The sequence below is a fragment of the Megalobrama amblycephala genome, linkage group LG24 (assembly GCF_018812025.1).
Source record: "Megalobrama amblycephala isolate DHTTF-2021 linkage group LG24, ASM1881202v1, whole genome shotgun sequence".
Classification (NCBI taxonomy): Eukaryota; Metazoa; Chordata; class Actinopteri; order Cypriniformes; family Xenocyprididae; genus Megalobrama; species Megalobrama amblycephala.
Genome location: NC_063067.1, coordinates 3,736,257 through 3,754,177, shown reverse-complemented (window position 1 = coordinate 3,754,177; position 17,921 = coordinate 3,736,257). Strand labels below are relative to the sequence as shown.

General features: G+C 37.4%; 1 protein-coding gene across 6 annotated transcripts in view; it reads left to right on the top strand.

The window, feature by feature from the left end:
• Positions 1-17,921, top strand: part of dlgap4a (discs, large (Drosophila) homolog-associated protein 4a) — a 180,288-nt gene that overhangs the window by 153,900 nt on the left and 8,467 nt on the right. For all 6 annotated transcript variants that reach the window (XM_048177438.1, XM_048177437.1, XM_048177435.1 and 3 more), the window contains one exon: positions 15,690-16,114. In XM_048177438.1, the coding sequence (XP_048033395.1) occupies positions 15,690-16,114 (425 nt within the window). The remainder of the gene's footprint in view (positions 1-15,689; positions 16,115-17,921) is intronic.

Below are 17,921 nucleotides of genomic sequence, written 5' to 3'. Positions count from 1 at the left end.
CAGGGTAGGAAAAATGCCTTTTATTTCTAAATTACAACAATTTTTGATGTAAAAAGCATACTAACATTTTAAGTGCACCTAATGAAACATAAAACAATAAAACAATGCAGTTCATGACCCCTTTAAGAACCCTTTTGAATTTTAACATTATGCATCCAGACATTTTATTATTATTATTATTATTATATTTATTATTTTCAGTGGGGATTCTCATTAGATTCAGAATAAAAATACATACCGTACAGAAAATGTACACCAGCATAAATTAAAAGCTGGACAAAGTATTTTACTATTTAAGAAACATTTTTTACAAAATACATTATTTTTTAAATATCATAATGTCACTACAAGTGTGTTGTGCTGCTTGGTCCGATCCACTTTCAACAGCATTTCTAAGAAAGTGCATACTGCACATTTAGTCTCTCTTTAAGTAAAATATATTTTCTTAATTCTTTTGCTTTTGGAGTGAAATGAGAGCTGTTTATCATGAGATTCAGACTTTTATATTCCATTGATCCACAAGACAAAAATGTATATCTGAGACATACAGCAAGTGGGGAATTATATACACTAGATGGCAAAGTTTATTCACTGATACACTATCGTTCAAAAGTTTAGGGTCAGTAAAAATGTTTTTTAAAGAAATGAATAGTTTTATACAACAAGTAAGCATTAAATTAAGTTGACACTGGAGACTGAAGTAATGATGCTGAAAATTTCAGCTATTTTAAATTGTTATAATATTTCACAATATTACTGTATTTTTGATCAAATAAATGCAGTCTTGGTGAACAGAAGAAACTCTTTCAAAAACATTACACAAACACCAAACTTTTAAACAGTAGTCCATGTTGTACTTCTGTGGTTTATGACTGCTTCGGTCTAAAATACATTTTATGACATGAAAAACTAATGAAAGCCAGTGAATGATTGATGCATTTGATAATAAAATCACCGAACACCTTAAAGTAATGATGCCAACCACTGCATAAAACAACATGTGACCTGGTTGTCGGGAATCACAGAGATAGCGCTGAATTTGCATGTGCATAAGCAGAGACTGTAAGCACTGATAAAGTGGACAAAGTTCACAACAAGCAATATAATAACTTCATGATAAGCACAGGCCTCATGGACTTTTCGATTATCATGATGTCATTTTATTCCCTCCAAAGGTGATGTCAGTGCAATCAAACCAGCCCTGTTATTCTTTCTCAGTAATAAAGACCTTAGTGTGAAGTCAGATCGCTTTTCCTTTGAGAGGTCGGCATGTGGGCAAGTCCAGACAGATGATCTGGAATCATGGTGTGAGAGTCAAACAGCCGTAGACCATGAAGACTGTCTCATGATGGACTCTTAAAGGGATAGTTTACATAAAAACGAAAATACTGTCGTCATTTACTCACCCATCTCATCTCAAAAGGCGTATATATGTAAGTGCATGAGTCATATTTACTACTTTGGTCCATTTTGGAGATGAATGTGGCTTTTGGACGGATTTGGTCCTTTTTCACTCAGTTTATGTAGACTAGTGGACGTTTATAACGTCTCAAATGGCCAGTGCCAAGTGTGTAACAGCGAGTTGTCACACACACACACATACACAAGTCTTCTGACCTACATTTGTACTGGTGGTGTCCTGCGGAGATGAATCCTTGAGCTTAACGGCTAATGTTTCTCGTCCCATCATGACCGACTCTGGCAAAACTTCCACTGCAAATTAAACCTCATCTTAGCCGGTTTTCAGAGGAATTAACAGACATCAATCAGATTAGTTTGGCGCAACGCTTGATAAACCAGCAGTCAGTGTGCCGTCTGGTTTTTCACATTTCATTAAAGATGATCTACTTTATCTGTATTGCTTTTTGCTGTATTTTGATATGTTTTATAATTTACTATGCAAGTCCAGATTTATTCAATCGAACAACATTCAGTTTCATCATGATGGTTAAATGTATTGTAATTCATCTTGACTCTTGAAAACATACACCACTTGTGTAGTGTTAGTACAGAGCTACACTCAGAACAGCAAATAATGAAATCTAGTCTATTTTTGGAGAGGAATCTGGCTAATGCAATTTAGTTTAGGTAGCAAGCTGTCAAGAAAAACGAACCTTGGCCGCAATTTTGCTGCATTAAAAAGCCTGTGCTATCATTGCCCAGTCCATCGCTATGGTTGAAATAGCATACTATAATATGTATACTGTGCACAGTATAGTTGTAAATGTGATTTTTCTATATGCAACATCCAGATGACCTACTATATTTGACAAAATGAGCAGCTTACTGCATGGGATACAGTATAAGGCACTCGACTTGACGTATAACAAAGACTTTAGATATACACTCATATTATGAATGGGAGAAAGTGCAATGCGCAATATGGCAGAATAAGTCACTCCAGTGATGTATTTTTAATGCTATTTGAGCATAAGAAACAACATTTATCGGACAGTTCATGTCAGATTTTGATTCTGATTTTGAAATATGTTATGTAAATGTGAGCAGTTTTTGAGATTTCAGGATTTTCCCATTCAAGTAGACAGGAGTTGGTCTTGGATTGGTCGTTTCTGAATGGTTAGTGGATAAATTTATGTAGTTGCTGTGGAGTTGATTCAACTCATCGACTAGCATGTGTCGTCATGTTAATCTTTTGTTCAACACCCGCAGTGTTGTGTGTTCTCGGGGGCAGGGTTTATGTAAATTTTGGGATTTGTGATGTCACCAACCCAGGAAGAAGCTCATTGTAGTCCTTAAAAAGTGATTTCTGTAAAAGAAAATATCTCCCTTTGCATTGAACTTTGAGCGTCGTAACTTTGCAGATGTTGTTTATGATCAAACAGCAACATTACACATTAACTAAAGTTAAAAAAGTGAAATCATAATCGAGGACCCCTTTAAAAATAATGAGCAGAATATAGTCCCTTTAAAAAAAAACTCCCACTGGACATTATCATCGACCAAATGAACTTGCATAAAAGCACTGAATTAAAAATGGCGATTTTATTGTCCTCAAAACTCATAAGACACATAATCTCCACTCAGACTCTTATTTCTCCCCAGCTATCTAAATAAGATATTATTTAGGCCTATATTGATGGCGAGGCTATGAACTTTATTATTTAAATGTCTTGCTGTCACATCAAAAGCAACTTGTAATGGCATAAAGATGCTGAATCAAATTACTTCAGATGCAGTGTTGCCAAGTCCGTGGTTTTCTGGCGGAATTGGATTACATTTACACTGTTGCCGCGTGTTGTTTTTCATGTCCGCGGGTTGAATCGACCCAAAATAACATGATATTTAGTGCCTGGAATGCGAATTTTACCAGGGGAGCCCCGCCAAATACGCAAATTTTACCCCCCAGAACACGATTTTTACCATAGGACATGGGCGTGCCTCATGCGTCCTGAAAAGTGAAGCTGCGGGCTCTTTGATCGCCTCCTGGTGGCTGGATGCAGTACAGGTCATAAACCTCGCCCTCTCCATTCAAACGAACGGGAATGAGTCAAAATAAAAAAATAAATTACACTTCAAATAAAATTTTCCAAAAGATGGTTTTGGTCATTTAAGGTAGTTGTTATCACGCTGATATATATTCAATTGTTCGTTTTTGTGATAAGTTTGATTTTAGCTAGCAATTTGATGCTGTAGAAACAGGGCGTGTCGTTTTGATTGACAGTTGTGATTGACAGCTTCTCTGAGGACTGTCGGAGCTTCGAGGGGAGATTGAAGATATATAACTAACTATTAATTTTCGATTTCTGTGTTATTTCACGCCGACAAAATGAGTTGTTCAGCAGTAAACTGTCCTAACTGACCTACAGGATCTGACGGATCACTGAACTTTTTTCGGTAATGTTAAATGTGGGCTTCATAAGCTAATTAATTAATGTTAACACGCCTAACGTTAGCCATGACGGGAAAAAGCAGCTGATCATTATCTGGCAGTTACTAATTATTTTTATGGGTATAAAATAATAATTAGCAGGACAAAACTAATGATAGCCTACTCTAATTAATTATACAGCACTGTCTACAGCAATCGATCTCCTGTAACGTTAGCTGAACTTGATATAAAATGGCAGGACCGTTTCTGACATTTTAGAGTTGTTTCTAGTGGCATTTTATATTGAGTTTATCTACTGAATTTGCTGTTTCAAAAATATTATTGCTCTAGAAACAGAATAGCCTATTATTTTATAGGTAGAATTTTAAATTGTGTAGAATTTATATAGCCTATTTAAAATACATCAGTGATGACGCAGTCGTCTGGGCGGAAGTTTGATACCGCGACTCCGCCTCCGGCTCCACTGACGATTCCTTCTGCGCATGCCCAGGCTCCAAACTGACGTTTTTGTGTACATGTACGCCCATCGTCGTACATTTTACATTCAGTTCATTACAATGGAAGGAAGCGGCGTCGCGTCGTCCATCTTTTTTACAGTCTATGATAGGACCCCCCCTGAAATGTGATTGGGCGGGTTTTGTTGTGAAAACCTGGCAACCCTGTTCAGATGTGAAAACTAGACTGATAAAAAGTAATAGTAAGTTTGTGGGTTCAATAACGACAGACGGAGAAACTACACACACTAAATTTTGTTCTATGTTTTCCAACCAGTAACAAACCAACGTAACTGTATTCTGGAAATAAACCCAAAAATCTCAGCCCACCTTAAAGGGTTAGTTCACCCAAAAATGAAAATTCTGTCATTTATGGCTCACCCTCATGCCATTCCACACCCGTAACACCTTCGTTAATCTTCGGAACACAAATTAAGATATTTTTGTTGAAATCTGATGACTCCATGAGGCCCGCAATGACATTTCCTCTCTCAAGATCCATCAATGTACTAAAAACATATTTAAATCAATTCATGTGAGTACAGTGGTTCAATATTAATATTATAAACTGACGAGAATATTTTTGGTGCGCCAAAAAAACAAAATAACGACTTATATAGTGATGGCCGATTTCAAAACACTGCTTCAGGAAGCTTCGGAGCACAAATGAATCAGCGTATCGAATCATGATTCGGATCACGTGTCAAACCGCCAAACGGCTGGAATCACGTGACTCTGGCGCTCCGAACCGCTGATTCCACACGCTGATTCATAACGCTCCGAAGCTTCATGAAGCAGTGTTTTGAAATCGGCCATCACTATATAAGTCGTTATTTCATTTTTTTGCCGCACCAAAAATATTCTCGGCGCTTTATAATATTAATATTGAACCACTGTACTCACATGAACTGATTTAAATGTTTTTAGTACCTTTCTGGGTCTTGAGAGAGGAAATGTCATTGCTGGCTATGCAGGCCTCACTGAGCCATCGGATTTCATCAAAAATATCTTAATTTGTGTTCCGAAGATTAATGACGGTCTTACGGGTGTGGAACGGCATGAGGGTGAGTAATAAATGACAAAATTTTAATTTCTGAGTGAAGTAACCCTTTAAGCGACTTTTGAGGGAAAAAACAAGCCTAAAATTGCTTATAATAAGCAGACTTGGCAACTCTGCTGCCAAAGAGAGAACGCGCGCGCAAGCGGGGATTCTGTGTGACGCACAAACAGCGATTCTGATTCGCCCGCGTCAAGAGCTTACGCCCCGCCCACCGACCAATGAGAGCGCAGAGAGTGAACGCCTCGAGCGCGTCTTTCTCCAATCCCGCGTCCTGAAAGCGGATTACCGGATCGGTTCTTTTTCCTCGGCTCCTCGAGACGTGGATGGTGGGATCCGTTGAACGGAAGGATATTATAGCGAGTGGATTCGGCAGTGTGGACGAAAAAACACAGAACACAAAACATCTCAGTGGATCGATTAATTGTGTCCTCTCTGTTCAACGTGTCGAGATGGAAATCCACCGTCGACGGTGATCGCTTTACACAGAGAGGAAGAGGAAAAGGTGTGTGGATTTTTGTACTGTGAGTGGGCACGCGCGCGGGAACGAGCGAACGCGCGCACGGCGCCTCGAGACGGATCGCGTGTGCTGGTTTTGGCATGTGCTCGGGGTCAGAGGAAGTCACGAATAACACATCTGATAATAGCGAGATTTAGCGTCGGAAATGCATTTCCGTTGATCATTTTAATATTTGATTTGGTGCTGTTTCGATTGCATTAGCAGGTTAGCTCATGTTAGCATGGTATGGTGGCTACCGGAGGAGTGTTTATATTGAAGCATCCGTCTAGACAGGCAAAGCATGGCAGGGTTTTCTACCTGAACATGACAGCGCACACTTCACGCATGCAAATGCTGCTCTAGGGCATTTAATGCATCTGGGTGTGCGCTGCACGTGTGAGATCTGAATCTGATCACTAACAATGGCCAGTGTCTGTCTGTCTGTCTGTCTGTACACCGTGTTTTGAATAAGGTCGAATGCCTTTGTCAGGAAGAGAGAACATAAACTTTGAATACTGTTTGCATAGATTTTTAATCTCCTCTGATTCATGCTGACAAAGTAGAGGATGCCAAACATAAGTTGCCCTCCATAAGAATGGAGAATATTGTGAATATCTGCATTTGCAGGAATGAATTTATAATATATGTTTGAAAAGTTAACTCAGCCATGTCCTACTTTTAGCCAAATGTTTCTCTTCTTGGTAAACATTTGCTGTGCTTTGGAGAGAAGATGTAATCCTTATTAGGATTTGTTTTTTATTAAGTGCACAAGCCTGAATGTGATGAAAGAGATGGGATGGGTTCTGTGGTCTGTTACATGTCTTTGCATTCATGGGTTGTATGGACCAAGATTTATTATTTAGTTGTAAAAGGATTAGCAATTAAAATTTCCTGATAATTTACTCACCCTCATGTCATCCAAGATGTTTATGGGCTTCTTTCTTCAGTCGAAAAGACATTAATGTTTTTAAGGAAAACATTTTCAGGATTTTTCTCCATATAGTGGACTTCACTGGGGTTCAACGGGTTGAAGGTTCAAATGTCAGTTTCAGTGCAGCTTCAAAGAGCTCTACATGATCCCAGACGAGGAATAAGAGTCTCATCTAGAGAAACGATCTGTCATTTTCTAAAAAAAAAAAAAAAAAAATGTAAAATATATATACTTTTTAACCACAAATGCTCATCTATAGCTCTGCGATTTGTCACGCATTACGTAATCACGTTGGAAAGGTCAGGCGTGACGTAGGCGGAAGTACTGCAGTAGGGCGAAAAACTCCCTCATTTTCTTCTCGAACTTCAAAATCGCCCACCATTGTTGTTTTACCTTTTCTGTAAAGGTCGTTTGACTTACGGGGTGTTCACACCAGATGCGACTTACGCGAATAAATCGCGCTATTCACGCTTAGTTGGACGCTTGAACATTTTGAGTTTTTTGAGTTTAATTCACTTCACAACAGACTCGAATTCACGTCATGGGAGGGGCTCTGCCTCTCCTTTAAATATTTGTCCCTCAGACTTTTCCACGTCTTTCTGCACACTTCCTCTGAATGAACACATCAACTCGTCAGTGGGAAAGTAGCTGTAAAATACGGCGAATAAGCTCAATTTGCTGGTTTTAGCTAGCTTGTAGTCTCAATATGTATAGCTCAAATTGAGTAAAGAGCGTTTTTTACAACTTACCAGATTGTGTGACCTCCTCACTCACTTAGATCCTTTTTATTCCTGTTTCTATAAAAGTATTAAGATGTATCGTACAGCGATGATGAATTTGTCCTCCATTGTTGTTTTGGATTTCTGCCTCCGCTCGCTACATCGTAATCACGTCACTACTAGAGAAAGCTCCTGATTGTTTAACGTAGCGCGAATATTCACCAAAGTTCAGATTTTTCAACTTGTGCGAATCACGCGTTACACGCGTCAAACGCCCGAAATGCTCAATTCGTGCTGCAGGATGTCTATCGCGTCTTTGCGTTGACTTAACATGTAAATCACTCGCGCTTATTGCTTCATTCGCGTCTGGTTTGAACGCACCATTAGTCTTTGCACATTCGCTTTGTATACACTGGGTCGGTACTTCCGCCTACGTCATGCGTGATCTTTCCAACGTGATTACGTAATGCGTGGCGCATCGCAGAGCAGTGCAAGACGAACATCTGTGGTTAAAAAGTATATTCATTTTTATTTTTTTTTAGAAAATGACCGATTGTTTCAAAAAAGTCACTTTGTTTCTCAAAGTCATTGTACTCAGACTGGCTCTTTAAACCACTGTCACTCAAATAATTTTCTAAATTTAAGGTAAAACTAGTTTTATTTTTTTTAATGGAATCTGGTACTTTTTCCTCCTCTAACCCTGTAAAGTGTAAAATGATTGCCAAAGAGAAAAAATATCATTAGATAATTAGATCTAAAATAATCGAGAGATTAATCGGTTGAAAAAATCAGCGTTAGTTCTAGTCCTCGGAAGCTTTAAAGGTTTAAATTGTTTGTGGCGAACTTAGTGTTGATGGTTTCCAACATGCTTTAAATCATTTACTCGTCGTCAAGTTGTTTCAAACCTCTGTGCTGTTATTTTTTTCATTGCAGCACAAAATATTTATCAACAGTTCGCAGTGACCACATCAGTCAAGCGCCAAAAGCATCATGAAACTAGTCCATATCGACTCATGAAATGTTTTTTTGATAGACGGGGTTACGGTGAGGTGTCATATGAAAAATAGTTATACAAGACTTTCTCTTTTTGTGTCCCACAGAAGAAATAAATTGGAAGAGCATAAAAGTGAGTAAATAAAATCAGAACTTCATTCTCAGGGGTGATCTATTACTTTAACAGTGACTCTTTAACAACACATTTAACGCTAGAAGGAAGGAGCCATAGTGCAAGTCCTTCTCAGTTTGGTGGTATTTTGGTGCCAGTCCTCGTGCGTTCACAGAAAGGCCATGCGAGGTTTGGCTGGTGCCCTGGGGCAAAGCGACTGGCTCTAATGCGTTAATCTGGATCTGAGCCTCCCCTGTAGAGCCACAACTGTGTCATAAACTCATATCACCCTCAGTGCTGCAAAGTACCAAACGTTAAGAGAAAACTACTGTGTTTTATTCACGCCACTCAACTGTTGAAGTTCCCGAGGGAGGTTGTGATGTAATTAATGCTTTGAGATTTGTTCTCGGTATAAAAGTGTTTAATTAAATTGCCACTACATCTCAGAGAAGCAAAGCTGAAGTCAGTCGTTCAATAGCTGTCAGTGGAAATAATTAGCTGTTGCACTTTCGCTACTGTAAGGGTTTGTGCTTTCCTTGATGGCATCTTGAGTAACTTATTTCCATGCTGATAGAGATGAGCATTACTGTTGCCAATGCTCATGCCTTTTTTGACTCTTTTGAGTGCCATAGCTTGTAGGACTGGGTGCTTTGACTGGCTTTTCTGAGATAAATGAGACATTACATGACATATCGTTTAGAAGCTGTTTAATTGACGTCTTTCCATGGCTGAAACACTGATTACTAGGGCTGGGACAATATATCGCTGCATCGTGATTCGTGGCTTGATTCTGATATTTTATTCTGATATGCATCGCGATTCTCTCTCTCGAATCGATTCTGAGCTTAGTTTTTAAAGGTGCCCTAGATAAAAAAATTGAATTTACCTTGGCATAGTTAAATAACAAGAGTTCAGTACATGGAAAAGACATACATTGAGTCTCAAACTCCATTGTTTCCTCCTTCTTATATAAATCTCATTTGTTTAAACGACCTCCGAAGAACAGGCGAATCTCAACATAACACCGACTGTTACGTAACAGTCGGGGTGTACGCCCCAATATTTGCATATGCCAGCCCATGTTCCCAACATTATGAAAGGGATTACACAAGGGCAGCCAGTTAACGTATGGAGCTGCACACAGCCGAATCATCAGACTAGGTAAGCAAGAACAACAGCGAAAAATTGGCAGATGGAGCAATAATAACTGACATAATCCATGATAGCATGATATTTGTAAATTGTCTTTCTAAAAGTTTCGTTAGCATGTTGCTAATGTACTGTTAAATGAGGTTAAAGTTACCATCCTTTCTTACTGAATTCACGGAGACAAGAGCCGTCGCTATTTTCATTTTTTAAACACTTGCAGTCTGTATAATGCATAAACACAACTTCATTCTTTGTAAATCTCTCCAACAGTGTAGCATTAGCCGTTAGCCACGGAGGACAGCCTCAAATTCACTCAGAATAAAACTTTAACATCCAAATAAATACTTTACTCACATCATTCGAAGCATGCATACAGCATGCATGACGAACATCTTGTAAAGATCCATTTGAGGGTTATATTAGCTGTGTGAACCTTTGTAAATGCGCTGTAATATAGTCGACAGCTCATGTGGCAGGGAGCACGTGATTTAAGGGGGCGGCGCCGAGTGTAAATCAGTGCATTGTTAATGATGCCCCAAAATAGGCAGTTAAAAAAATTAATTAAAAAAAATCTATGGGGTATTTTGAGCTGAAACTTCACAGACACATTCAGGAGACACCTTAGACTTATATTACATCTTGTGAAAAAGCATTCTTGGGCACCTTGAACAGCAGATGGTGCTAGTCTAGGCTAGTTTTTAACTGCACGCTCAAATGCTCATGAAGAAGATCATTCATGCCTTCGGCACGAGTCAATGTACACTTCAGAATGTTTTTATGACGCGAGATTAATGTAAACAGCCCACTGCAAATACCCTTGTAATTCGCTTCAAAGTTTTCTAACTTTATGCATAATTATTTTACAGAAGGTTCTAGTGGTGTGTGTAAGGAATTGGAAGCAAGCAGAGTACGGCTGATCCTAAAGCATTTAGTGCCATCTGCTGTTAAAAACTAAGCTCAGAATCGATTCGAGAGAGAATCACGACGAATTCGGAAAATCTCAGAAACAATCCAGAATCATTTCTCGATTTGCGATGCATCGATTTATTGTCCCATGAGCCATGATACATTTATACTGTATCTTTCAACATACCTTCTGATGTTCATTCATGTTTATTTCATGGTGTAACTTGTAGTAAAAAGGAATGATCGGTTAACATGGCGCTTGAACTGAAGTGCAACAGCTGTCACTCCACATTAAAAAGTGCCAAAACTGTATTTGTTTGAATTTTGTCATAAAATTGCATGTTTTTGCTACAAATCATATTCGGTTAAGTTTTGTTCAGGCATCAACTCAAAACGCACTAAGGGTGCGTTTACACGACAATGATGTACTAAAAACGGAAAAACTTTTCCTTCGTGTTTTTCTCATACAGATGATAACATCGTCAATGATCCCCGTTCACACGGATCCACAAAAATGACTAAAATTGCTGTATTCTGCTGCCATGCCAGTAGATGGCGATGTCCCTTTGTAAAGAAACACGCCTATAGACTGAACACGTAATACACATGCGCATGACATCACCGTTTTCACAAATTCGTGTTTTTATAGTTTACACTGAGACGACAATGCTATTGCTTTCAAAACTTGCACTTTAAATCCCGTTTTCAAAAGTTTGCATTTTCAGGGCCCCAAAATGCCATTGTCATGTAAATGAATGGCCAAATATATGATGTATACAAGATCAATATCTGTTCATCAAAATTAGAATCAGTTAAAATCGAGAAATCGATATTTTCAACCCAACCCTAGTAGCTTTTATCTGTTTGTCCTGTGTCATACCATCATTCATCTGTGTTAGCAATCAAATCGTCATAGACTGCTGTGTGGCATCTGTCCTGGCACCAGACGGCGAGCACAGCAGACAATGCCAGAGAGAGGAAACAGATTTATCCAATATTGTCTGTGAGCTCCACAGTCCCCGCATTGGACTTGTCCTGGCACCGAGTCCTCTATACAGCACAGAAAAGATAGAGGAGAATTGTTCACCAACAGTTCTTCCTCTTCAGGGAGGGCAGATATTGCCCTGATTGTTCAGTAACACAAGTCATTGTGCTTGTTGCAAAACTGTTGACTAAATGTCATATTTTAGCCCAACTCTGTTCTTCAGTTTTGACAGAACACAAATACTACATATCCGACATGACAGCTCTCGCAGTGTTTGGCATGGTAATGGATATGACAATGTTGATATGTTTGGTCTTGGTGGGATAGATCTGCTACACTGCTGGTGTTATCGCTGCTTCTGCAGAAAAAAGTATGGGACTTGATGCTGTACAATATAGCATACATGAATTACCTGTAGCAGATCTATACAGGTGGAGCTGGGGAAGGTGGAGGGTTTCTGAAAGCATGCTGCAACAGCTACAGCAAATGCTGACTAAGTATTTGAAGGTTAGCAACGAGCTCATTGGTTCCTGCTGTATCAGTAGCCAATCAGCTGTGCCCTATAGAGAATGATGTGATTGCAAGCAGATTGAGTTATTGACCTGTCAGCCTGTGCCATCTAGAGTTTCATGACAGAACTTTGTATTTGTCAATAGTGTCATTGAAAGTGCTGAACAGTAATTTCCGGTAAATAGCAATGCTGCTAATGTAAACATTTTTTAGTAGGAAATTTGAATTAATCGCAGTTTGGACTAGGCTATTGGTTTTCCTGTCTTAGCTTTTCCCACAAGTCTGTTTAAGATTAGGGATGGGAATTTTTCCAAAATATTATATTCGAATATTTGGGCTCATAAAAAAACGAATATTTGAATATTCGTTTATTTAAATTACGTTAAATGAGAAAGACGTTATTTTTTTTTTTTACATTAATCGAGATTTTGTAACCATTTCTGAACAAGCTTATGATTAAACACAAGCTTAAATTATATCTTAAGGTTTTATTTTAGCTCAAAGCATTAAACAATATGTGCAAACAAAAAATATAAAGAACAAAAGCATTTAAGCTCAAGCAGCGCGAACGGGAAAAACACTAAAGTAGACAGCGCCAGTTATCGTACAAAACGTAACGTATATAATACACCTGGATCAGTATATGGTTATCGTGTTTATATTGTTTAACCTGTTCATGTTGAGAAAAACCATAATATCCACATGCTCAGGTAAGAAAACAAGCCGCGCTGACAGACGTTGCAGAAACACAAAGATAACGATAAAACATAACGGTATGATAAGCTAAGTTTCTAAGTTTTGTGTTCGTAAAAATATATCTCCCTTGACGAAACTTAAAGTAAGCATGTGTCTCAAAATCATTTTGCTATCAGATAAGTTATCATCTTGGCTCACTCCGGGGATAACTTACAGCTGCGCTTACCTGCCGTGAATGTAGTGATGGACAGCTGTCCTTCTCATTTGACGGGTGTTTAGATTTCATGTGCTTTCTCATTATGTTGGTGATATTATGATAACTTAGTTTCATTAATTTATTTGATCAAAAGTAATTCCATTGTGTAAGATCATTTGCATCCAAGTAATTCCAAACTTTGTGAGGCAGGCGACAAAATTCTGTGTCGATCAAATAAAACACGCTCCACAGCACCACCCGGTGCATTTAGTTATAACTGCGAGTTTTAGTGCTCGGGATTTATCATGGATTCACTGCATTTAGCCAGCAAAGCAACATAGTAAAATTCAAATAGTATTTTTATTTTTCGAATATTAATTAAAGAACGAATATTCGACTATTTGTGAACACCCCTATTTAAGGCTGTTTTCCAGTTCAGTGATTTCAGTTCTATTTAGTGTTAAGATTTTTTTTTTTTTTTTTTGCCTGTAAAAAATAACTCTATACTGTTCAAAAGTTAAGAATTTTGAATGTTTTTGAATGTTTTTTTTTTTTTTTTTTGCTTATTACAATTACAATTTTATTATTACAATTTAAAATATCTGTTTTCTATTGCAATATATTTTAAAATGTAACTTATTCCTGTGATCAAAGCTGAATTCAGCATCATTACTCCAGTCTTCAGTGTCACATGATCCTTCAGAAATCATTCTAATATGCTGTTTTGATGAAACATTTAGTTTTATCATTTTTTTATACATTTATATTTCATGCTAATTTGTGTTTTATGCTGTCACACTAATTGAGACCCTTCCTTTTTGTTTTTTGTCATAAAAAAAGTTATGTAATTTAAAACAATCTGATAATTATTTAGCAGATATTGTCTTTTTAATGTTTTTTTACATTGTGTTTCATAATGTAAAGCTGTTTGTGCACTGATATCATACTTACCATAAGTTTACCAATAATCTGTTGGTTTGCGTCCATTTTTGAATTTCAGTTTTTATAAAGCATTTAAGCCACTGGATTATCAAACATTGGACGTCACTACATTTCATTTCATAATATATAAAACATTTTGAGGTTGAATTTTCTACAAAAAATAACTGTATAGTGATATAAAATGACTCACACCATAAGATTTTAGTCATGCCACCCACTAGCTTGTACAGTTTCAAAGTAGCTTCTCCTACACTGTTCAGCAGGCTAATAATACGCCGTTGAGCGTTATCATCAGGCTTCGTGACACGTCGTACAAAACCTGCAGTCTCGTCAGCAGATTGTAGCCCATGTTTTGTGGGCGCAGCCTGACACATTCCTGACGCGGTCTGCCATCGGCCGGCATGAGAGGAATGCTGTCGAGATTTGAGTATGTAAATGCTTGTCTTTGTCTCATCTCTTCCTGTTGCTCCTGAGAGCAGAGGCTGCTGGGAGAAAACGTGTGACATTCTGAAGAGACATTGTATTAGGGTTGTTTCTGGGTTTGTGAGAATTAGTGTGTTGTCACAGTACCAAAATTTCAGTAGTCAATGACAATAAAACTTCACAGTTCTCTGTACCAATTTCTGTAGCATTGTAACTTTATTTTAATATTTTTTTTTTCTTTAACTATTTGAAAATTAAAAAAATATTAAATAAATTAAATGTTAATTATTAATGCTATTTAAAAGTTAATAATACATTACTGCAGTTCTTAAAACGTCTTAATTTGCCCTTCCACATATTAAGGCCTTAAAAACATCTAAAATCAGAGTCTTAAATTCAAAAAGTCATGGCATTAAATGTTGCTAATACTGTGAAAAATGAATATAATCAAGATACATTTGCTGGAAAAGCAAGAAGAAGAAATGACGCCTTGTTTTCTGAGAAATTAATACAAAATTAACTGAGTTTACACTTAAAACAAAAACATTTGCCAATGGGTTTTGAATTAAGCTTTGAATCAAGTTAAATTACGTTTTCAGAGCCCTTTGGCAGATTTTTGTTCATTCTAATCATAAACTCATCCATTTCACATAAAACAAGACTTTTTATATCATTTTGTTTTTCAAGTAAATGTATCTTTATTTAAGAATGTTTCAATATTTGCACTGGAAAACAAGACAAAAAATATGGAGAACACCAAGAGCATTACTTTTTTGCAGTTTGAACAATGTAAGGCTGAACACCGTTACTGACAATCCTCATTTTGGCTGCGTGAGATTCTCCAGCTTTGTTGTTGTTGAGCTGTTAAAGCTCCGCCCTCTTCTGGAAAGGGGGCGGGAGCAGCAGCTCATTTGCATTTAAAGGGACACACACAAAAACGGTGCGTTTTTGCTCACACCCAAATAGGGGCAAATTTGACAAGCTATAATAAATGATCTGTGGGGGATTTTGAGCTGAAACTTCACAGACACATTCTGGAGACACCAGAGACTTATATTACATCTTGTAAAAAGGGGCATAATAGGTCCCCTTTAAATCTACCTTTATAAAATCTGTAGAAACCTTTTAAATGTAAAAAAGCATAATAGGTGCTTTTAAGTATCGACTTGGTACTGAAGTAAACTCTAGTGAGAACATTCTGACAGTCCATCTTCCTGTCTTTTTTAGTCTCCACGTGTACGGCCATCTGTAAGAAGGCTCCTCCTCCTATTCCTCCACGCACCACCTCCAAACCCTACATCTCTGTTACGGTCCAGAGCAGCACCGAATCCGCCCAGGACACGTACCTGGACAGCCAGGACCAGCGCAGCGAGGTCAACAGCCAATCAGGACAAAGCAACTCCTCCGATAGCCTCGCCAGCTCTCGGACAGGAAGTCTGGTCAAAGGCGCTAAGCGGCCGCCTATCCTGCCGCCCATCCCTGCTCCGCGGGAACCCGTACATCTACCCAGCGCGAGAGTGACCACGCCTCCTCCCGCTATAGTCCCGCCCTCTCCCGCCCCCGACATCAGAAACGAGCCTGCGAGTCTCACAGTGGCACCTAGCGAACCGCAAGCTCCGCCCAAGAGAAAACTCTCATCGATTGGTATTCAGGTGCATGCATGAATATTTATGATGTATGCTATGGGATTGCATTTTTGGTATCAGGTCATGTGACTTCACTTCCATTGGTAGTCACTCTCTGCTAGTCGCTCGCTCATTTTAGCTACTGTACATTTAAGACTTTATATTTAGGATTTTACAGTTTTTTATTTTTATTTTAATTTATTTAAAAAATAAAAAAAAAGCCAGTCTATTCTATGGAGGGCCATTTAATTTAATTGTTAAATATTTAAAACAAAATCATTAAATACATCATTAAATAGTGAAAAAACCAAATATGTAAAAAATATTTTTTACAAAAGTTATACAGCAGCTTTAAATTGTTTAATTATTAAATCACCAAACAAAACGATAAATATCTGTTGTATTTATTTTACTTTTATGCATTAAGACGACACTTTTATCCAAAGCGACTAAAGAGGAACAAAAGCAATTCATCAATTTAAGGACTAGTTTGCGTTTTCATTTTTATCATATTGCCCTCCATGCTTTACCCTTATTATTTACAAAAATAATAAAATAAATATAAACCATAAATATAATAAAAATGGTAAATAAAACAATGCATGCAAAATTATATAATATTGTACAATTATAAACATTTAAAAAATGTATTAAATATTACTATATTATTATATATAATGATAATATAAGAAATGCATAATCATAAAGTCATATTTAGCCCCTTAACTGTCACCATCTCGCTAGCGGGATTTCTAGGCGCTGTTTTTATTTATTGCTTATGTTTCGTATCGCATATTTCAGTAATCGTCATAAATTAGGTATCATTCGAAAGCTTAACTAAATATTCATCCTGTGAAAACCGTTTTGAAATTGGACATTGTGTTACCGTGGAAACGGTACTTTAAATCATTTTAGTGGGCTCCTCCCCCTAGTGGCCGTTGTCATCTTTCATACTACAAAATTTATTTTAACTACTTTATAGTCAAAACTTATCTAATCTTGACCAAATCTTATATTGTCGAAAAGGTCTGAATCTCAAGCAAGTGATATTTGGACAGAAATTGTATTAATTTTCTATAGAAGAATGGATGAGAAAAATTTCAATGGAATGTGGGCGACACCCAGTGGCTATTTTTGGTACAGCACCAAAACAAAATCTCATGGGATCTTTAATTTTTGTGACATCAACTTCAAATTTGGAACACAACTTGGTTTGACATATGGCTTTGATTTTATATTGATTTTAGAGTAAAAATTATTTTGTAAAATATATATATTATATAAAATAAATACTTAGTACAGTACACAGTAAATTTAAACTTCGATAACTTTTTCATACTTTAATTTTTTTATTTTCAGCAACAATCTGCTGCTGAGTGTCTTCTTTAAAACAACCAAACTTAGGTCTATATTCCAAAGCATTCTTGAAATACGACGATTTAAGTTTGGATAGTGCATTTTCACGTCTGCTCAAAAAGAGGGGTGACAGTTCAGGGGTTAAGAACATTTGTTTTTTTATGAAAATCTTTTAGAAAGTTGTAGATATTGTCTGTTTTTGCCATTCATACTGTCATTCATCAGGACAGGCTAATTTGTTGAATACAGAGTAGGCACTGATATGTAAATGTGGGCGGTCATATGTTAATGAGCTCATGAATGTGACATACCATGACTAATTCAGAGTGAAATGTTTTGTTTTAGTTTCATTCAATGCTCTGGGGAAACTAGTGAGGGAGGTGTGATTTATAAATGTTAAGTACGTCACATAGTACTTCAAACTTTATTTCAGAAGAGCAGGAAACGTGGAAATGTGTTGCACTAATTGTATGAGAAC